Below are 23642 nucleotides of genomic sequence, written 5' to 3'. Positions count from 1 at the left end.
AAGCTGTGAAGATGCTCATGTTTATGTTTAAGGAGTTTGGACTTTACCTTGTCAGTAACGGAGTATTTTGGATGGGTTTTGAGCAGGGAAGTGTCGTGATAAAAGTGGCTTTATTTGAGAGCTGTCTCCATGATAAGTATCAGGAGGTCAGACACCACTGTGGTAATCTAGGAAGAGATAATAAGGTCCTGAGATAAAGTAAAGGGAAATTGGAATGGGAAGCAAGTGACATATATAAGAGTCTGAGCAAAATCATTTTAGCCTTTGGCGATTTCTTGGATGAGAGTATAAAGAGAAAGGAATGCTCGAAAAGACCTCAAGGTTTCAAGCCTAGATCACTAAAAGAGGTAACAGAACTTAAATAAGGGGATAAAAAGAGGCTGCTATCCGCCCCCCCCCCCCAATTTTAGCTGTCGTTTAAACACTTCGACCCCATCATGTTTTGTTTCTTTATTTTCATCTAATTTTTTCATTAGATGATTTATGCTTAAAAATGTCAAATGATCAGAAATGAATTATTTTATGTTTCCTGTCCAGTGATGCTAAGAATATCCATTGATTTCCTAAGGCTGTGGAGCTGGCCGTGGGGATGGAAAAGACGGTATTTGAGGAATGTGCTGGTCAGACTTGAGGACAGTGTAGTATGGTGCCTGCCACCTCACTGACCACCAAACTACTCACTGTGTCTGGCTAGCTGCACTCGGTCCAGATCCCATTCTGGAGGGGAAGGGGAAAAGACTAGACCTTGACCTGTTTGTCTTTCAAAAGAAATTTCAAAATATTATGAAGATTTTTTAGCTGTAAATGTTGCTGTAGAGACACATGAAAGTTCTCTCTTCGTTCCTCTGTTTTTGCCTCTGCGTCTACCCGTAGCTGGATTTTCAAGAAACTTACTGTTTTCATAGTAGCACTGTCTTTTCTTAGGTCTTAATTTCACTGTGCCCTGTTGAGCTGGTGAGTTGCATGGGCATAGCAGTTACAAAGTTGCCCATAAGGATTACATGGGTGAATCTAAGTAATACATACAAGTCATAAAGACATATATATATAACACATTATATATATATATGTATGTGTCATGAAGAGGCTTTGCTCGCAGTGAAGCCCTCAGTAACTATGAACTGTTAAGACCCACAGACTGAAGATGGGCATCTTTACTTTTTACGGATTGTGTGGTGCCATTCCAGGCAGTGGATCTCAAACTTTAGTGTGCATTAAGATAATCTTTTGGGTTGATGAAAACACAGATTACCAGGCCTTATCCCCAGAGTTTTGATTCAGCTGGTCTTAGGTGGAGCCTGAGAATTTGTGTCTGTAGCAAGTTCCCAGAAGATGTTGATGCTGCCGGCTGGGGACTAAGTTTTTGAGAACCAGCGGTTTGGGGACTGGGAGGAAGGTTAATGAGATTTGTATTCATAATGGAGTCAGTTACTTTGCAGTTAGGAATTCCCTTCTTTTCTGGCTGTACATTCTGAACCCTAGTCTGCTGGGCTCTTTGTTTTCTGAAGCAGCAGAAACCAGTCAGCAGGTGACAAATTTCATTACTCTACTTTCTTTGAATTTTCCCAGGGATTACTAAGTATACCACTGTTAGTGCTGGCACTTCTCTGTTATTTTAAGGATTTGTTGGTTTTTCCAAGGTGGTTTTCCCTTGATGCCAGAAGATGTGAATAGGAGCAATCTCATGGTGATGCTTGGGTCTCTCTTGGTATTTGCTATACTGCAGAATTTATATTTTTCACTTAATATTAATTTTAAATCCGTGCCTTTCTTTCTCACACCCTTTTAAATTCTCATTTAATTAGTCAGAGTTACAAATGGCATCACTTATAAACATACTTGTGTAAGCAGAGCAATGTGGCTTTCGGCATCTCTGTAATGAAAGTTTAAACTACTTGGAACTCTAGCTTACATTCCTTTAAGTCTTTATGATCTAAATATTCTTTCCCGTGATGCCAAAAAGGTTCTGTGTGATCATCTAAAGTTTGAAATTCGTTTTCAAATCAAAGGCACTGCCAAACTCAGAAGCAACTGTGTGAAGAAAATGTGTGGAAACACCAGTCATTACAGGTTGGTTTATAAAAAGAGTTGCAGATTGATCGGTCTTTGAAAAATGTTTGGTGACACGAAACTCTTTCAATCAGTTCCAAATCTGGCAACTCTCTTGTTGCATTAGATTTTCTTTCCTTCACTTTTCTTCTCTCTCTAACAGAGACAGACACATCCCTTTTCCTGCGTCCCGTTTTAGATGACTGACGGAAAAGTAAACACCAAATATGAGCATGTGGGGATGGTTTATTTCTTTTTACATTGACTAGAAGGCAGTGTTGAAAGGGAGACACTGCTGTCATTTCACAATGTAGGAAATTTAGAAAAGGTGTTAGAGCTGTTTTAAATAATTTCTATTTTTGGATTATGCCATTCATGAGGGTATGTAGTCTTTCCTTTAGAGAAGGAATTTGTTTAAAGTATATCTGAGATCTCTTGGTGACAAATAAACAATGTGTTCAAAAGAAAGCCCTGTAATATTTTTCATTCGATGATTCATGCTTAAAAATGTCAAATGATCAGAAACGAAAGACCCAATGATTGGGTCATTTGAAACATATGGTTCTGGGAATTATTAGGCATGCCAACTCTAATATGGAATCTCAGTTCCTTCTTTTGTCCTTATAAAGATAGCAGAGTCATTTGTGCCTCGTTCTTTTCTTTTTACCTGTCACATTCAGTGCCCTCACGTTTCCTCGCCTGTGAGGCAGCACTCACACAGGGGTTGGATGAGTCTGCCCGAGTTCAAGTTCTGACTCCACTACTTATTTACTGAGTGCTGCTGAGAAAGCCACTCACCTTTCTGTGCTTCCATTTCCTAACTCGTCAACTCAAAATGAGGACACGTACCTTGAAACACGATGGCAAAGAATAAATAATACACGTACTGCCCTTAGAGCAGTTTCTGGCACAGAATAGCAGAGTCCGTCAATGTTAGCTTTTATCGCTTACTTTGTTGGACTTCCTGGTTTGGTTACTTATTTCTCCCAGAGAAGGAAGATTATGACAACCTCCCTGTCAATGGCTATTTAGAATATCATTGGGAATGGTGGAGAGTTAATATGGCTCCAATATTATAAATTCAGAACCATCCTTATGAGAATCAAATAAGTGATATTTTGGTCATGAGTTCTGTTTCTCCATGTTAGAAACCATCTTCTTTTACAGTAATTGCCCCACACATTAACAATGGGGAATTCTTTTAGGCCAGTAGACTTTGGATTTTTTTGTTTAGTGGGATCTGTGATTTTTATTTCTGTTCTGTTTTCTCTGATGAATGAAAAGTTTGCACAAAAAAGCACAACTTGTTAATTCTATTGAAACCATTAAGAATGGCTCAAGTTAAATATAACTTCATAGAAATGAGTTCTTCTGAACTGATTGTATATTTGGACTTGAGATGCACATTGAAGATACTTTGGAGATATTAAAATGATGTATTTGGATTCCTAATGACAAGTTCCTACTTGTGCCTTGATTCTCCTGCCTCATTAAATCAATAACACCCATTATTTCTTGGGAAGGAAAGACCCAGCTGAGAACAGCAGAGTTATAATGCGGCTTTGAACTTCCAAATAGAATTTGTCACATCGATAGCAAGGTCATAGTCTTGCTATGTAAGCACCTTTTATTTGCAGAAGCCATTCTTTTTTGAGGAAGAAAAAAAAAGAGGGGCGTATGTAATGGTTTTCTTATAAATCAGAACTTGGAGGAGGGGTCGTGGAGCAGAAAAGAGCAGAGCAGAGCACAGATCAGAACTCATGGGCATTCCCACCATATGAGAAGGAGCAAATGTCACAGGACTGGAGAGAATCACTGGAAGAGAAGTAGGTCCAGAAAGGTGACAGAACATTTTCACTTCCGCATCCTGTGACCGTATGGTGGGATCTTGAAACTGGGAGGGGAGAATTAAATATTAATAAATCTGTCTGAATTCAGCAGTCAGTATTCCCTTTCACTTGGGAAAAGCCTGGGAAAGTTGCAGACCCTTCGTCATGGCAAGATGTCCAGCAGAGAAAGCAGCTGAAAGCTTCTTCTTCCCCATTTGCTCTCCACCGTTCCCATTCTGAGAGGACAAGTGGACCAAAGGGCCAGGTACTGGAGGATGCAGAATGGAGGGAAGGCAAGCTTCATGGCCATCAGCAGTGGGTACCAGGCCGACACCATCAAAAACCAGGTCAGAGAAATCAGTCTCACTAACAGAGGATTCCCAGCAGACGGCACATTGCAGGACATCTCAGCGAAGCCAGAGAAAACCCAGGGGATACAGGAACCAGATGCTCCTCTGCACACAGACAACGCCACCTCGGGAAGAAGGATGAGGGAGGAAAAAAATTTTCCTTTCAATTGTCAAGTTAAAAGATTTTTTGTTTGTTTGTTGTGTCATCAGTAAGAATGAGACTTGGAAGGAAAACGTTACCAGTGAAGGAAGCTAAAGTAGGTGAATTGTAGAACAGAAATTTCACCCCACGACACTGAGTATTAGTTAAGATCGTCATTCTACATGAAAGGTTGAGTTTCCCAAGGTCTAGAAATGCGGGAGTATAAACACAGCTCATTCAGCCCCACAACGGACCACATGCCCCCAGAGTCCCACTGTCTGGAGATTTTTAACCTAATTGCTCACCTGACTCCAATTTCTCTGCTTTAAATTCTATCCCGCATGTTTCTGCCCACATAATCATCTGCCTGCAGTCAGCCTCTTTTGTCATGTAGTTCCTTAGCACAAGAACCCCAGCGATGTATGTGTTTATTTGGTATAAAGTACTGTGATTCACTCTTACGGTTTATTTGTTTCTTGCTTTATTGCTATTTTTTTGTCCCTTTGAATGGTTCTAATTATAACTTCTATCAAATTGGGAATAGTTCTGTAATTTTTAGCTACAGAAAATGACTATTTGAATTTAGTTTTCCTTCTCTGCCGTTACTGTTATTTGAAAGAGACTATGTACATTATGGCACAAAGATATAATTGTTTTAATAAAGAATCATACGGGCCAATAGCAGGAAGTATATATAAGCCTTCAAATTCTACTGCTAAGCAGTCGAATTCAGTGACCACACTGAAACCTGAGAAAAGCATGCTTACAATTTAGCTTTGTGGTGTATTGAAGTCTTGTATGTCAGTTTTCCTATTTCATGGGATTTGTAAGCTGAAAGACCTTGATGCTAACTTAATACAAACAAGATAAAACATTCTTAACAGAGTGTGCTGACCATATGTGGGATTCATTTGATGAGGATTTTCATTTTCTTTATAAAACATATCTCAGGAAGACCAGCAGTTATTGTTTAAATCACAAAAATGAAGTGATATCAGGGCACGCTTAGGCTCCGTCATCTCTGAGGGTTTAAGTTTCAGATTGTGCTAACCTACTCCGAATCTACTAATATCACAAAAACCAAGCCCAATTCTTTTCTGTATGTCGTATGTTCATTTAATCATCCATTGAGTCCCCCCACACCCCGCACTGTGGGTTAGGCATGTGCTAGGTACAAAATTTGAGATGGAAGAGATGGAGGGCACAGTTTAGGAACTCGAGGGATGTAGAGTGTGGTCTGGGAGTTGGACCAATAGACAGGTAAATATTACATTTGTACAAGTTGATTGCGGGGCCTGGAGGATGAGCTCATTCAACTTGGAGATGGTCAGGAAAGGGTTTCTTGAGTGTTGATGCGTTAATCTATACTATCCAAGTAAACAGATGAAGAAGGATTTTGAAACAAAGGGAAAGAATGAAGATGACATTTTAACTTATTTTTTTAATTATGCATTTTCATTTTTTTAAAGCTTATTGATTTATTTTTGAGAAAGACAGAGCATGAGCAGGGGAGGGACAGAGAGAGAGAGAGAGAGGGAGAGAGAGAGAGAGAGAGGAAATCCCAAGCAGGCTCTGCCCTGTCAGTGTAGAGCCCAATGTGGAGCTTGAACTCACAAATAGTGAGATCATGACCTGAGCTGAAACCGAGTCTGATGCGTCACTGACTGAGCCACCCAGGTGTCCAGAAGATGACATTTTTAGAGAAGCTTCAGGAGTTTGGTGTGACTAGAATACAAGATGCATGCTGACGAAGTATAGAGACACTTCAGTGTAAGGATTAAAAATTAGAGTGGAAGAAAGGTTATGAGCTATCTAGTTTAAACCTCACAACAACTCTGTCTGGTGGGTGGTATTATGCCTGTTTTAATGATGAGGAAGCAGAGTTGGGAAGCTTAGACATGCTTATGGCCACACAGTAAGCAGCAGAGATGGGGGGGGGGGGTCTTCTGACTACAAATTCAGTGATGCAGCCGAGGAGGTCACAGGATTTTTTTTTTTTTTTAGTCTCTTCGTGGCCTCTTTCCCCACCCACCCCCCCCCCCGCCACGATATAATTATCCATAACATGTGAGAAAGAATTAAATTAGAATTGCTTTGTGGTTGTTTAGAAAATTAAACTACTCAAAAATGTAATAATAATAATAATAATTATAATAATAATAATGGTTCTTGCTCTTATTATAACAAGGAAGAAGTTCCCAGTCACCTCCACAGTGATGTGCTTACAGTTTGTACTGAGCATGTGAAATTTTAAAAATATGTTTCTGCCACATGTATGGGACAGTCTTTAGCTAGTCCTTCTGAATATCCTCCTTCCAAAAGCCTGAGAGATGAGATCAAACAGCCGAGGGAATGGGTCTAAGGAATGGGGCAGACTGGACGGGTGGCCTCATGTGGATTTTTATGAGGTTGTTTAAAATCTGTGCATGGTTTCTTCAGGAATAAGGATCCAACCAAAACGGTTTGATGTCTTCTAGTGACTTTACCACAGGAGAAACACTAGAAGAATTTATTTTAGAATTCTTACAACAATACAAAACAAGTCAAAACAAAACTAAACTATGTCTTATGATCCTTTGGGGACCACAAAAGGAAAATCATCTTGTTTGAAGAAAAATTGACTAACCTGGGGCCCATTTTCCTTAGGAGAGTTCCCATGTTAGGCTTTAGCCAGGGGTCTGTGTGTATATACTATGTCTGGAATGGAGGGAGGGAACCTATAGGACTCCTTATGTTCTTAAAGGGACCAAATCAGGAAAGATTAAGAAACATTTGATGTAAGGGACGCGTGAGTGGCTCAGTCAGTTAAGCTTCCGACTTCAGCTCAGGTCATGATGTAGGTTTGTGAGTTTGAGCCCTGCGTTGGGCTCTGTGTTGACAGCTCAGAGCCTGGAGCCCACTTCAGATTCTGTGTATCTGTCTCTCTCTGCCCCTCCCCCATTCACACTCTGTCTCTGTCTCTCTCTCTCTCAAAAAGAAATAGACATTAAAAAATAGAAACATTTCAAGTGTGACACCCCAAACTGAGTGTGTGTGTGAGTGTGCGTGTGCATGCGCGTATGTGTGTGTGTGGTCTCAGATTACTTTTAATTTGTAGGATTGAATTCTCCAGATTTGATCCTAAGTAAGCATGCAAGAGGTTTTAGAAGGCATTTCATTTTAACATTTGACAAAATAAGGTTTTTTTTTTTTTAATATTAAGAGAGGATTTTCATAAAATAACATGCTGATTCCGTTATCTCATCCAAACAATAGTATCAACATTGTTCCACAACAATAAAGCTTTTGGACCTATAAATAAGTGTTAAAATGTCAATTATAACAGTATTTTAATTATGATGGAATTAAATCAATATCACATCATCACTTCTCTCAGCTGATATGAATGAATAGAATAGCTATCTTTAAGTTCAGTTGAGTTGGTTAACAATTTCTGTGTTTTAAAATTTGTGACATGCTACTAAGTCCCTTGATAAACTGTCCCCTCAAACTCCAAAACTTTTTCAGATAATTCAGAATAGAATATGAGTTGCTATGTAATAACTATATATGTACAAGCTAAAGTAATATACCATGCAATAGCCATGAAATGCAGGGTGCATTACTATGAAGTTTGTATTGAATAAACAAAGAACCAGAATGTGTAAAGGTAATTCAACTGTAAAAAATTTAATCTTATGTTATCAGTAAAATTAAAATCTGTGAATCATGTTTGTATCATCTACAGAGTTTTTGCAAATCTTCAATTGTTTCAGCGTTTATTTCTTTTAAAGGGTAGCTCTTTCATTTTGCTCAAATTACTGGCCTTAAAAGGTAAATTTAAGTTGGAATAATATTGCATCCAATATAAGCAATACATATTTCAGAATAGTAATTAAATATCAGTATTTATCTTTTTTATGGGAGCTGTGGAGAAATACCTAAATCAAAAAACTATAATCTTGTCCTATCTAAGAAGATGGTTTTGTTGATTTTTACATGTTTGGAGAGAATACTTTTTTATATGGTTTCCACTCTTTTGCAAAATCCATTTTGAAATTTAGCTGAAGAATCACTTCTAATTTTGAAAGTAAGAAAATACGTGTAATTCTGTGTTTAACCTTTTTAGAAAGAAGTCTTTCTAAAGACTCAGCATATGATAAAGAAATTTTAAACCCAAAGTAAATTCAGATTTGTACAACACTATCACCAAATCCTTTGATTTATCAGCCACCTATTTGTTTGATTGAAAAATCATTTTCTACAACATCCGATGTTTTCATAGCTTTTGGAATGTTTCGATCACACCTAATAATGCACTAGGGTGCAAGTCCAGCACATTTCTAAAAATTATGTAGCTTCTTGCACATTATTAATCTCTACTTGTTGATATTTTGACAAATGGCCAATCTTTCTGCAGATGCACACAAGGAGCTGATAGTATTGGGAATGCTTTCCAGTTCTTGCCGTCTCCTCTGAAACTTTACCACTTCTCAATCCAAAAGACATGTAAGACAGAGTAAATACACTTAAATTTTGCAGCAAAATGTCTATGTGTGTTAATGGCATGATATTAGACCTGGTTTAAAGTTTTAGGAAAATAATTTTGAATTGGTGCAATTAAAAAAAAAATTAGTTGGATGATCCCACTATTCTCCAAGGTCTCTCCTTAGTATGGTTTCTGATGTCAACTGCCTGTATCTTATACAAATAGATTCTGTTTTTGGGGTGTACCTATTGTCACATCTGATATTGAATAGACTGAAGAACATTAAATCTCATTAATGGTATTCAGTAGGAATTTGATCTTTGTTATGCCAGTGATTTTATATGGAATTTGGGCAAATTTGTCAGAATCAAAAACTTATTTCTTAAGTTAAAACAATTTTATCTTCCATTCTGATTTTCAGTAATTTCCCAAAACCTTTAGTCACAGTTAAAAAATTATTGATGCCATCTTAATGGTAAACATGTTTTTAAGAAATAAGATGTTTTCAACCATAAGTTTCGCCTACTCTTTCTTTTTCTTAACATGTTTTTATAATTTGTGGGTGACAGTTGATCACAAAGGGATTCATTCCAAAACTGCAATGATTTTAAATATAATTATTTGAATGATTTGTGAATATTTTAAAATATTTTGTGAGCAACCGTTCTCTATAGATTAAATTTTTGATGTGAGAACAAGTTTGTATACATTTAAATGTAATATCCTGATTATCACTTATCTAGATATTAAGATGCTTTAAAAAAGATTTTGTTTTAAAATTTTTATAATTTACTTATTTATTTTAAACAAATTTTTAAATCTTTGTTTATTTTGAAAGAGACAGAGCATGAGCAGGGGAGGGCAGAGAGAGAGGGAGACACAGAATTGGAAGCAGGCTCCAGGCTCTGAGCTGTCAGCACAGAGCCCGATGCAGGGCTCAAACCCATGAGCCATGAGATCATGACCTGAGCCGAAGTCGGACGCTCAACCGACTAAGCCACCCCGGCACCCCCAAATTTTTATGATTTAGGGATAATTTTGTGCATACAATATTACTTATATTTATGACTCTCACACTGTATATGGAATCCAGGTTTACAATAGCACTGTTATCTATGAATACATTGATAGCAGATCTACACTAACAAAATACTCAGTTATGTTATCCTTTTGCCATTAGCACTATGGCTTGACTTCCCCGTTTTAGGGAAACATTATAACACAGAGTTTTATTTTAATATTGCTGCCAAGTAACTAAAGTTCATAGGAACCCCACATCAGTGACCAAATAGTTTGCAAAATTGTACAAGTGCTTGACAGGTGTTATTTATTCAGAAAGATTTCTGTGGAATGGGAGAGGCAGGGCGCTCGTAGCATTGGGGTTTAGGTATTCATGGGAGTGAGTGAACCCGTTGGATCAATCTTTCCAGGAGCTTGGCTGTGAATAGAAGGTCAGAGGGATGATTAAAAGGAGATGTTATAAGAGACTCTTAAAAACTGAGAACAAACTGAGGGTTGATGGGGGGTGGGAGGGAGGGTAGGGTAGGTGATGGGCATTGAAGAGGGCATCTTTTGGGATGAGCACTGGGTGTTGTATGGAAACCAATTTGACAATAAATTTCATATATTAAAAAAATAATTTCTGGAAGGATTAAAAAAAAAAGGAGATGTTAGATCAAGGATGGGGGAGACTTGCACACTTCAGAGAAGGCACTGACAGCCGAGAGGAAGAGGTTGCATATCTGGAGAAAGAAGGAGCATGGCAAGTGGAATAAGATGGTGACCTGGGGCACCTGGGTGGCTCAATCGGTTAAGCGGCCGACTTTGGCTCAGGTCATGATCTCACGTTCCGTGAGTTCGAGCCCCGCGTCGGGCTCTGTGCTGAAGCTCAGAGCCTGGAGCCTGTTTCAGATTCTGTGTCTCCCTCTCTCTCTGACCCAACCCCGTTCATGCTCTGTCTCTCTCTGGCTCAAAAATAAATAAACGTTAAAAAAAAAAAAAAAAAAAAAAAAAAGAAAGATGGTGACCATGCAGGGTATGGGAAGGGAGAAGAAAGAGAACCAAGGAGAAGGCACTTTATGCCCTGAGATTGGCAGAAAGAAAGGGGAGATGGGTGGTGTGAAGGTGAAAAGATATGCAGAAAGAGTTCATGCTTTGTTCATTTGCTCAAAATGAGGTTGGGGGCAAAATGATTAGTTAATGGGAAGAGGAGAAGGCAAGGCAATTGTGAGGAATGTGAGAATGGAAAATTTTGGTTGGCTATTCTCAGACTTGGAGGTGAGCTAGCCAGCTAGGGCCAGGCAAATAGCCGTGTCGTGCTGAGACCCATTAACTTAATAAGCACTTCCCGAAGGCTTGCCACATGCTAAGTACTTGGTTAGGCTCTGGGGATACAGAGATGAAAGACCTGGTCCTGGTCCCCAAGGAGTCTGCGGATGCGTAAGTCACTAGTTACCATGCGGGTGCTGCCGTGGGAGCTGAGAGAGGGATGTGTTTCTCAGCCTGGGGAGAAGAGAGAAGCTGGAAAATTTTCTTCTAAAGGAGAGCTTCTTAGACTCTTTTAATGTGCCTGGTTAGCTTTACGTTATGCATTTCAAAGAAGATTATCTAGTTTTCAAGGAAATTAGCAGCAGAAAATTCTAAGGTCTCAGTTATGCTCTAAGTGACATCTGACAGAACAATAGGAAATAAGCTACCAAGACTAAAAAAAAAAAAAAAAATGAGTACCAACATCTTAGACTCTTTAATTGGTTAGTGACCAAAATCTAATTCAAAATGGATTAAAGAGAAAGGAATGAAATTAGAGATTCACATCATTGTCAAAGTCTGGGAGGCATTCTTGGTCTCAGGAATGGCTGCATTTAGGAGTTCAAATAATATCATCAGGTCTTGGTCTTTCTACATTTTTTGAGAAATGAGCCTCTTCTTTACTTCTTTCTGGCAGTTTCATACCATAGCACCTTTAAGCCTGTGTTTTCTCTTTGGGAAGTAAAATTGTACCTTTTGCCAGAGCAGCGTGGCGGACCTTGGAGCCCCCGGTTCAAGAAAGCTACATTCCCTATAAATGTGGGTCACTGAATCTGATGGGAAACTTTTGCCATTAAAAAAAAAAAAGGTTTTGAAGCTATTATTCATATTTTTGTTAAAGTTTGGGGTAAAACTATAAAATCCACAATTAAAGCTTATCATGATCACCCCCCCCCCCGTGGTTGAGTAGTTTTTAGGCTTCATTGATTAATCCTAAAAGCTTAATCTTTATTAACAAGAAGTAGCCACTAATAACTTCAGTATAATTCTGGATACATCCCATGTGCAACTCTGGTGTTTGGAGGGAGTAATTTAAACAGTAGAAAACAGACACATCCATTAGAATCTTAGATGTACATGTAGACTAAATCCTATGTGCTTGTTTGAGGAATAATTTTTGTGGTTCTACAGCTCTGACTAAACCATTATAAAACGTTTACTGTGGGGTCCCCCTAACATTCAGATGTATTGGCCTCTTGTCAGTGATCTTAACGATTTTGAACTTAATATAACCCAAATGACTGTTAAGTACTTTTCCTAATAATGTTTAATACAGATAAGAAACTATCGGTGGTGAACATTTAAGAATTTTGGAGATTAAAAAGAAAGAGTCAAGGGGTGTCTGGGTGGCTCAGTTGGTTAAGTATCTGACTCAATTTTGTCTCAGGTCTTGATCCCAGGACTATGAGATCGAGTCCCTTGTCCGGCTCTGCTCTGGGCGTGGAGCCTGCTTAAGATTCTCCTTCTCCCTCTCCTTCTGCCCCTCCCTCACTTGCACATGCTCTCTCTCTGTCTCTCAAAAAAAAAAAAAAAAAAAAAAAAAGAAAGAAAGAAAGAAAAAAAGAAAAGAAAAGAAAAAAAAAAAAAAAGAAACAGCCAAAACACAGTAGCATGTCTAGTTTTAGACTGACTACATTCCGAGCAAGGGAACTTCTACTTGGGGAAGTTTAGAAAAGAACGTATACATGTTTTATATAATTAATAATTATGAATCATTTTAGTGTGCTCTGTTACATCTATTGGAATTTCTATACTCCTTTTTTGTTGTTAGAATAAAAATCAAGGATATCTACAAAACACTGTTTCCTTTACCTAATGAACTTTAACCCTTCTGTAGCCTCAATGACATTCATCTGTAGGTGATCAACTTAATTCTACTATTGATGTCGCTCTCATAATAAATCAAGTAAGAGAATGTGTCTGTAGTGAAGCACAATGTATTGTGTTTTGGTAGTTCAGTTTTATTACTGTGATTAATGACAATAATGACTATTATTATTGTTGTATCGTCTAGCCTTGGTATTTTTTGACATAAGAAATCATTACCACCTATTCATCCACTTAGCATTAGTAATTTTTAATGCTTAGACTTTGGTACTTTGTTTGAAAGCAACTGGAAGGATGCAAATGTTAGGATTATTTCTGATTACCAAATAAATGTCCTGGAGATATTAAATGATATAAAAAGTTTAAAGTTTGTGCACAGCCTGCAGTAGAAAATGAAGGCTTATGACATGATCTCTGCAGTCAAAATAATCCTCTCTCCTCCTCCCTAAAATATACTCAACCAGATAAGATTATAGTTTTGCTCACTAAGTTGTTTTTTGTTTTTTGTTGTTTTTTTTTTTTAATTAGAGCTGGTCATTTTGCCTCTAAGTTTCCAGTCAGAGGTTAGAACTGTGTAAAACAAAATAAACACCTTTGTTATATAAGCACTGCATGTAGATAGGCCATGTCCTTTCGAATATTAAAGGCCTAGAATATAGAAGCTAGTAATCTGGGTAAATTTTTAAAGAAATGATTCTCAACAACACAAACGACAAAGTTGAAGGCTCAGTATTGACGATACAAAGGAATGATAAGAAACAAGGACAGAAATTTCACCAGAGAGATTTTCTTTTCAAAAAATTTTTTTAATGTTTATTTATTTTTGAGAGAGAGATGGAGTGTGAGTGTTGGAGGGACAGAGAGAGAGGGAGACACAGAATCCGAAGCAGGCTCCAGGCTCTGAGCTGTCAGCACAGAGCCCAACATGGTGCTCGAAGTCACGAACCACCAGATCACAACCTGAGCCAAGTCGGATGCTTAACCGACTGAGCCACCCAGGTACCCCTCACCAGAGATATTTTCTTGAGGAAACGCTGAACACAGAATACCCCTGAACTTGTACAGTGGGTGTGCAGATGAAGAAATACTGAATGAGATGCTCTGGGACTGTACAGAGCAGAAGGAAGACACACAGGTGAAAGGTAGCTCTCCTTTAAAAGACTCTATGAAGCTCCAAACTCACCCCTCCCTCATCATTGAGATTGTTCTGGGTCTTTATTTAACTTTCTTACTCAAGAAGATAAAAGACCAAGTAGGAAAATCTGGGCCAAAAAAATGTGTATATATATATATTATTATATATACATTAATATATTATTATATATTAATAATAAAATCTATCTGGGAAGAGTTGAGAACACAAAATACAAAATGCTGTGTACTCCAGCACATTCAGAAGTGACCTCACATTTTTTTTCTGAGAGTTCTATCAGCCAGCAAAGAGAAGGAAACTGGATCCCTTACAAGCCTCACGGTTTTCGTAAAATTAAAATAAACCGTTGTTCTGGAGAAGCAAACTCCTTTACTGACTCTATAAATAGATATTTTTCTTGTTAGTCCTTATAGAGTTAGGGAAAGGGTGATTCCTTTCCTTTTGTCTCAAATGTTAGGCAGAATCTTCTCATTCACAAAGTACGAAGAAGAAGTTGAACACCTCTCAATAAGGTAAACGGAAAAAAAATTGCCAACATTATTTCATCCCTAGAAAAATGCTCCTGACATTTTCAATCATAGAACACGTTATTGTTTTAGCACTAACTAAATGCCAGTAATAACCAAGGTGCCTGTCTTTGGAAATCAATGATTTTAACATATTTTATGCTACTTTGCAGGTTGCAAAGTGGTTTCACATTCATTGTTAACATCCAATTTTTACAGTGTCTCTGTGGTGTAGATAATATTATCTCTGTTGACAGTGTGGTGGGTACTGGTTTGAGGTCAAGGGACTCACTTGCTTGAATTTCCACATCCAGGAAGTAGCATAATTGGGGCTCAAACTGGAATCAAATCTTCCTTTCTTAAAATAGTATATTTTCCCCACTACAGCAAATGCAATTCAATTTTGCAGGGGAAACCTCCCACTGAATCACGTATCATAGGTATAGACATTTCTTTCCAATACTTATTTCAGATATTAGCAGCATACCTTCATCTGTTGCTTTAATCTTCATAATGTGGAATAAGTTGAAGAAATACCAGGCATAATAAAATAGCCACCATTTGTCAAGCACTACACCATGATTTCATTTGGTATTAAAACAACCCTTTAAAGCCAGTGTCATGGTCCACATTTTGCAGATGACAAAATTGATGTCAGAAGAAGGAAAAAAAGGGACATAACTGGTGTGTGGCAGTGAAAATTCTAACCAGGTCTGTTTGACTCCAAAGACCTTGTTTTGATCACCATAATGTGTGGCTTGGCAGCCTTCGTGATCTACGTCCAACAAGCGTTCACGATGGAAGTGAGAGACCACTGTTGCTCTGTCCTTACCAGGGAAGTCATAGAAAGTATAGCTGTCTGCACTGGACATTTGGTAAATGCCTACTTACTCTCTAGGACATACTGATGTTGGCGAACAGGGCATTTTCTTAACCAATCGTTGCTCCTGTGTTTAAGAGCAGGTCTTTGGGAGTTATCAGGATGAAGCTGCCAGTCTAATTTCCATTAGGTCCTCAAAGTGAGTAGTGAAGAGTATATACTTACACATCTGATTAGTATGTATCTCAGTAGAATCTCCACTTTAGAATTCCTCACCTTCTTCTTACCTGTCCCTATGGGTGCTGCCGTGTTCATTTCAGCTGGCCAAGGGAAATCATGGTTTTAGCAAGAAGAGGGTGAACCATAGCCAACTTATTTTAGAATTCAAAGCACTCATTTTTCTCTGTAACTTTTCCCATCCACTCATAGTTCCGTGCTTGCAGCGTGTTTTTGTGTACGTACATTTTATGTCTTTCCTCAGGTGCTGTGGTAGGCACCGTAGGGAGTGCAAAAATGAGCAAAAAACAAAACAAACCACCTTAGAGGAATTTATGATCTTGCAGAAGGTAAAGAGAAAAAAAGCAAGTATTTTATTTAAAAATTCTCCAAGTTATGTAAGCTAAATGTCTAAGAAAAAAATAGAACCATAAAGAATAAATGTATTAGTAAGCAGAAATATGCAAATGTAAATAGTGATGTCTGTTTACACTGAATAAAGTAACAAGAATTAGAAGTCTGGATAGAGCCAGAAGTTGGCAGAGATGTGGGGATATAGAGGCCAACACACACCTTTGTGAGAGTGCATGCCAGTGCAGACATTCTGAGGACAGTGTAGCATTACTTAGTCAATAGGCTTACCTCTTCCTGTGATGCTGCATTTGTTCTGTTCAGTATATATCTCAATAAAATTCCCAAACAGGGCCATACGGGGCCATGTATGAACATACTCATTTCTGGCAGCCAGGAGTATATTGTCAAAAGTGTAGGTGAGGGGTGCCTGGGTGGCTCAGTCAGTTGAACATCTGACTTTGGCTCAAGTCATGATCTCGTGTTATCGATTGAAGCCGCACATGAGGCTCTGTGCTGACAGCTCAGAGCCTGTAGCCGCTTTGTATTCTGTGTCTCCCTCTCTCTCTGCCCCTGCCCTGCTCATTTCCTGGCTCTCTCTCTGTCTCTCAAAAAACAAAAACAAAAACAAAAACCGTTAAAAAAAAGTGTAGGTGAAGTGTGAGCAATGCAAATCATAGAGTATTACGCAGTAGTTAGAAATACCAGAAGAAACATGGAAGGGTCACGAAACAGCATGGAACAATAAAAGAAGCAGAGTAAAATTTATCATGGTATCTATTTAAATAAATTAGCATGCTTGCATAAAAATAGTGTATATTTCCCAAGAACACTTAATAAAAAGATACATATTTATGGGTTTTTGTGGGAAGAAGAGAATTGAAATGGGGATTGGGAATAAAAGGGAAAATAAATATAACACAGGGACTATCCATTGACCAATCTTTTTTTTTTTAAGTTTATTTATTTTGAGAGAGAGTGTGAGTGAGCGGGGGAGGACAGAGAGAGAGAGAGGAAAAGAGAATTCCAAGCAGACTGTCAGCACAGAGCCTGATGAACTCATGAACCGTGAGATCATGACCTGAGCCAAAACTAAGAGATGCTTAACTGAGCCACCCAGATGCCCCTATCCATTAACCAATCTTTGTGACATGACATTAAATGAGGAGCATGTTGAATTCAATGCTCTACAACAAGCAAAACAAAAATCATGGAGATTCAAGGTGGTAAGAGTTACAACCTGATGAGTTCAGGAAATAACTTCATAGAAAAGTGGCACTTGACATATGTCTCTAAGGATGGGTAAAATCTGAACAGAGGTTAGAGAAGACGGGAAGCCAGTACAGGGAGTAGATATTGGGGTATATGAAAAGGGCCTTCCAGGGAAAGCAGGGCCAACAAATGCTTGGCAATACAGTGACAAGGGGCAAGGGTTCAGTGAGGAGAGAAGGGCTCACTTTGGCTGATGCATAGAGTACAGGTGCGGCACTGTAGTAACAGCTAAGTGTCAGGCTCTAAGCTGAGTCTTTTATGCACCTTATCTACTGAATCCTCACAATGGCCAGATGATACAGATATTCTACTCTTAATCATCATCAATCATCATCATTCACTTTACAGATGGGGAAGTGTGTTGAAGAGGTAAGTAACTTTCTAGCTGCACATCCTGTAATTGCTAGATACATGACGAAAAGCCAGGTATCTCTGGCTTCAGAGCCTGTGCCCTTAACCCCCATGCTCGCCTCCCTTTCAAGGCCATGCTCTCTATTCCTCTGTCAGCGTAGATGTAGAAGGGCCTGGTAGTGAAGGGGTTAAAGTAGTCAGAACTCAGCCCTATGCTGTGTATGGCTTTAATTATCCCTTACTACTGATTAGTTTGATAGCAAAAGGATATTTGAGAAGGAAGCTGCCCATGTTATAAAGTTCTGCCTATATTATAAAGGCCTTTCTGCTCATGTGTCTCTCATTGAAATGATGGAGGGGCTGTGCCAACATCAAGCTAAATAAGGAGAAAACATTTATAAGCACCCTTTTAACCCTGTTGAAGCTATGCGTTCTGAAATCCCTTCAAGTAACAAATGGGTAAGAACAAAAGGGGCAAAACTAGCTTTTTAACTATGGAGACTGAGGTCGAAGCTTTAGCTGGGCCCTGTTTATCATGCTGCCTTGATTAAACTCTAAGCTTCTATGCCATAAAGATGAGAGGAATGACCACATCTATAAGATAGGGTTTTGAATCTCAGCATACTCAACTGGAACATATCAGGACATATCACTCTGGTCGATGTAGGAGTAGAGTTTGGTTTGTTGGAAATGTATAGCCAGGTGAACACTGAGGCCAAGTACTATGACAGTTTCCATGTTTTGGGAAGTGGCATTTGCAAACAGAGAAACGGTTGCATATAGACACACACAAATGGAAAACAAAGGCCAGAGTGTTGAGAAAGGGCTTTTAGTGATAGACTCAAGTGAAATGAAGTTTCGACAGGTCTGTTTTTTATTTATGCCTTCCTCTTTCTTGCATCTCCACCCATTTCTCAAATTCTTTCTTTGCTATTTACACATCAGAACATCTGGGATTGGGCTTCCAGCACCTGCTATAGGGAGCAGAGATTTTCCTGCTGAAAATATACTTTTCAATGGCAAAATTTAAATTAGTATGCCTTACTTAGTTCAAAAAGAGTATGTTTCAAAATCTGGCTCTAAGCAAATACGCAGCTTAAGAAACAATCGAGAGCAACAAAATAATTTTAACAAAAGAAATACCCAAACCTGAAGATCTTGATAAAAGAATAAAACAAACGAAGAATTCAACACACAGACTGAAAACAGACTCTTCATAGTTTAGACCTGGAAGGCTCTACAGTACATCTGGTTAACATCTTGCAAGCTGAAGAACCCTGCCTTGAAAAACCTTCTGTACCAATGACACACAGAATGAAAGGTTATGTTATGACTTTCAGATGGAAACCTGCAAAAGTATATCCACTGGACTGGACCGTTAACTCTTACTACTTCTGATTCCAACTGTTAAAGAGATTTTTCATGTGTGAATTATAATGAACTTTTTCAGTTTATATCAGAAACACCAGAAAGAATTTTTACTTGGAGAGAGTGAACATGCTGTGGACGGAATAGAATGTCTCAGTTGTGATGTCCAAATGGAACTAAAATCCCCCCAGTAGGGATTTTGTAGAGTGCATTTTAATAATAAGCATACATGTCTGTATATTGGGTTGGGAACAAAAACGCCGTATTTGAAATACAAGCGTGTTACAAAACGTCTGTAACTGGTAACATTCACTGAAAGTTTTGTTGAGATAAAGGAGTCTATTTGCTTCCAAGTATGGGTACAGAAAAATGCCTTTATATTGATGTGGCAAAAGTCATACGTGCTAAGGAGGTACTGTAATTTGTAATATAGTAGAAAAATTAGAAGAATCCTTTTTTGAGATCCGTTCACTACCAGAATTGTATTGTCTTTGTCTACAATTTACTTGACTCTGGGGAGGGAGGTAAAAATGAAGAAGGGCAGTTTCTCTAAACACCGGATTGTCCTGTGTTTAACCATCACGTGGTTGTGCATTTTCTTGATCTGTAGGAAGGAGGTACTTCCTTCTTCCCTAACCACCCAGGAGGCTCGCTGCCAGCCTCTTGCCTCCATGCCCCCAGCATCCAGCAGACACTTCTCAGAAATGCCGTTTGAAGTTCTCTGTGCAGCAAGTGGGTGTGTGAGCGAAGGAGAGGTATCATTTCCTTCAGACACATACACACCCCCCCACCCAGACGAAGGGAGAATCGGCTATGCAGCAGGCTTGCTACAAGGGATTTTTCCATGTGTGTTTTATTATGTTGGAGAGGACTGTGGTGACAAGCAACACATGAAATTGCTATCTGTCTTTTCTGAAATTTTACATTCTCTTCTCTTTGTAGGGAAAGTGATGTAATACCCTATTGCTTGTGTAAACAGTATCATTCAATTAGAGGGTGTCTGCTTTCCCTTGCATACCGTGAAAGCTGCATTCTCCTCGCTCAGATGCCATCATGGACTTGGTTGCGTAGTGGTGACCTGTGCTCTTGGGGACAGTGAGCTGCATATACTGACACTGTTAGTAGCCAGAAGTTTTCACTGGGGAAATAAGTTTAGTATACTGTTATTAATTTGGTTCAGAAAAGAGTTGCAGAAGTACTCAGATGAATAAGACGTAGCAAGAACACATGGTCTTCGTTATTCAATAACTATTCCTCTGCAAAGGAAACATGGTCTATTTCCCATTTGAGAAGGAGCTTACAACAAACTAGTAAATATGGAAAAAGGGCTACACATGTACTATAATTTTATTGAGGAGTTGTCCTCGTGCACTTATGTAGCCCTCCCCCATCCCAACAAACTCACAAAACATGTCCACGTCGATGTATTCCCAGCTGGAATTAGCATAATCATTACCACATTATAAACAAGCCTGTGGAAAAATAGCCTGCGAGATTTAGATGGCTTGTTGTATAAATGAAGGCAGGTGGGGATAGACAACCAGATATTTTGGGAACAAATTCTCCCCCCCCCCCCTTTAGAAATAATAGGTGAGATCTACCAAATCTCAGTTGATAGCATGGACTGAAGAGGTAAGAGTTGAAAGGCATTATGACACGTTCAGTATGCCTAGATAGAAGTCTGCGAAAGGCTTACCGTGGAGCCCCTCCACTGGAAGAAGTTCTCATTTGATGATGGGAATGTTGAGCCTCCCTTTTTTCTTTCCTATTGGAGCACAAGTGGACTACTTTTCCTCTGATTTCATATAGTTCCTGTTGGTCAAGGTATCTGGCCCTTTCTTTCTTTCTTTCTTTCTTTCTTTCTTTCTTTCTTTCTTTCTTTTCCCTATTGTACTTTTTCCAAGAGTTGACCAGATGAGAAATCTGGACTTAATAGCTACTTCCAAGTTTACTGCCAAGACCAGAAATAAAATATGATGTAGAATATTGCCTTACCTGAAAGCTTCAGGATGCTAAATGCTGTTAGATCCAGGTTTAATTGTAAAAAGAGTCCAAGACAGAGGAAGGAAACGAATTTTATGAAAGTAAAAGCTGGTCCGTGTGTCCAGGTTCTAAGAGATCAGACAACAGGCTGAAGAGATTTAGCATATTTAGAGATTTAGATTTAGCATTTACTTCTTTCTTTTTTTCTATTGATTTGTACAGGCATGCAGAGAATAACTAAGTATGCTAGCCACAGAAAAATCATGGTGTATTCTTTCAAATTTGTGATTCGAACAATACCCAGAGAACCATACAATTAGGATAAGGATGGCATTGGTGAGTGTGGGTGAGGCAATATATTCTCTGTGGGCTTATTGCATCTTCTGTGGCCTGGTGATTTGTTTGTAAGTTGCTTTAATTTGATGAGATGGGTTTAACCACATGTACCTATAAAATCAGAATGATATATAATATGGATCGCATGAGTTTCAACATCCAGGGAAGTTAATTTTCGAGTACAGTACTCCAGTAAGGGTCCCTCAACTTTGACATGAGATTTCTATTTGCAATAAAGTTAACGAGGCTCTTTCTTCCTAGGCTGTCTTAGACTCAGATATCGGTAACCATCAGGTATAGCAGACCTATGGGAAGGGAATGCACACAGATCAAACTGGCATGATGGTCTGCTTTACTGGAACTCACTTAACCCCTGTGCAATATCCTCAAATTGCATAAGTGCTGAAGTTACTTAATGTTTCATTATAAATAAATTATCTGATATGAAATGTGTTATTCTCATAAATTGGCTTTTTCCGTGATTAAGAAAGAGAATTAGATTAAAATGGGCCTGTTTCAAAGTGACATGGCCATTTTTCCTTTATATGTTTGCAAAGTTAATAAAGTAATTGATATTGCAGAGACTTTGCCAAAAGGCAGGGCATTTTCAGGCCCTACAATTAAACCATGATGTCCAAAAGAGCTTGCTTTAATGTATTATTTATTGAGCACTGATGGGATATTCAGTATAGCATAAGAACGAAGTTAAGCCAGTGTTTTCACAGTTTGAATAAAAACATCTAAGTGTTGTTTCCTATTGATAATAGAATCTGAGATTTATAGACAAGAAAAAGGACCCTGGAGGATTTCTGGTAACAACTCATTTTATAGATGAAGAATCAGAGGCTTCAAGAAAGGAAATGATTTATTCACTCCAAGGCATAATAGCTCAGCTAGAATTAGAACTCAGCCCTGTTGACTTTCCCAACACCATAGCTGTGCTCTCCCGCTGGCTGCACCCCTCCACGCTTGCCATCCCTCATCCTTTTTGCCCAATCCCTGAAGCATCTTTCTGGCTGGATTCTTAGCCTCTAGCCTTTCTCACCTGTAGTCCATCCCACACATCACTTATAAGATTAACTGTCTTTAAACCTATTTCTTTAAAAAAAATTTTTTATGGTTTTTTTTTTTTTTTTTTGAGAGACAGAGACAAAGCATGAGCAGCAGAGAGGGAGAGAGAGGGAGACACAGAGCTCATAGCAGGCTCCAGGCTCCGAGCTGTCAGCACAGAGCCTGACACAGGGCTCGAACTCACAAACCATGAGATCATGACCCGAGCCAAAGTTGGACGCTTAACTGACTGAGCCACCCAGGCACCCCTTTAAACCTATTTCTTATCAAGAATCCCTTCTGTATTAGGGTTCTCCAGGGAAACAGAACCAGTAGGAGATACACATATGTACACCCCCACACCCAGTGGCATAGTTCTGGTCTGAAGCTGAAGGTCTGAGATCCCAGCTCACACAGTCAGACAGGTGAAGCCCCCCCTTAACTCAGCATTGTACCCAGGTCTTCACTGACTGGATGAGGGCCACCACATTGGAGAGGGTCATCTGTTTTATTTAGTCTATGGACCCAAATGTTAATATCATCCAAAAACATCCTCACAGACACATGCACATTAACGTTTGACCAAATACCTGGGCATCTCATGGTGCAGTAAAGTTGACACATAAAATTAACCATCATACTTTCCTTCAGAAGGTATAATGGCTATGTCTTCCTCTTCTTCCTCTTCTTCTTCTCCTTCTTCTTCTTGTTCTTGTTGTTGTTGTTGTTGTTGTTGTTATTGTTGTTGTTGTTGTTGTTCTTCTTCTTCTTCTTCTTCTTCTTCTTCTTCTTTTTCTTCTTCTTCTTCTTTTTCTTCTTCTTCTCCTTCTCCTTCTTCCTTTTTATCAGAGCTTATTATCATTTCAAAACTCTTTCCTGGACTTAATCTTATTATATCATCACTTGGACACAGAGAGAAGGGAAGGCTGACTTTGAGTGCCAAATTGCTCTGAGGCACTAAGAAAATCTTATAGTATTTATTTCTGTTATAAAATAAATACATGTTTATCATAAAAAATACAGATAATGGAGATAAGTAAAAGAAGGAAATAGATGTCTTCCTTGATTCAAGAGTCAGAGGTAACCTCTATAGCTTTTTAGACTTTTGTGTATGTAGTTTTATAAAATGTTACATGTAATACTCATCCTGAGTATTATTTTCCACTAACACGCACATATACCTATGGAAGGATTATTTTTAATCATTTCACAGTATTTTCTTTATGAACGTCCCCATAATTTGTTAACTAATTCGGTATTGGAT

The 23642-nt window shown here is 38.6% G+C and overlaps 1 protein-coding gene across 5 annotated transcripts in view; it reads left to right on the top strand.

Annotated features, from left to right (window-relative positions):
• The window catches only part of SUGCT (succinyl-CoA:glutarate-CoA transferase), a 747074-nt gene that overhangs the window by 412107 nt on the left and 311325 nt on the right, over positions 1-23642 (top strand). The window contains exon 14 of one of the 5 annotated variants that reach the window (XM_042914526.1): positions 8770-8896. The exons of the other annotated variants lie outside the window; for them this stretch is intronic. Within the exon in view, the coding sequence (XP_042770460.1) occupies positions 8770-8787 (18 nt within the window). The 3' untranslated portion in view covers positions 8788-8896. Of the gene's footprint in view, positions 1-8769; positions 8897-23642 lie in introns of those variants that run through there. 5 annotated transcript variants of the gene reach the window in all.

This window comes from Panthera leo, chromosome A2 (assembly GCF_018350215.1).
Source record: "Panthera leo isolate Ple1 chromosome A2, P.leo_Ple1_pat1.1, whole genome shotgun sequence".
Taxonomy (NCBI): Eukaryota; Metazoa; Chordata; class Mammalia; order Carnivora; family Felidae; genus Panthera; species Panthera leo.
Note: the sequence above shows the minus strand (reverse complement) of the source record. Positions and strands in the feature narration are given on the sequence as shown.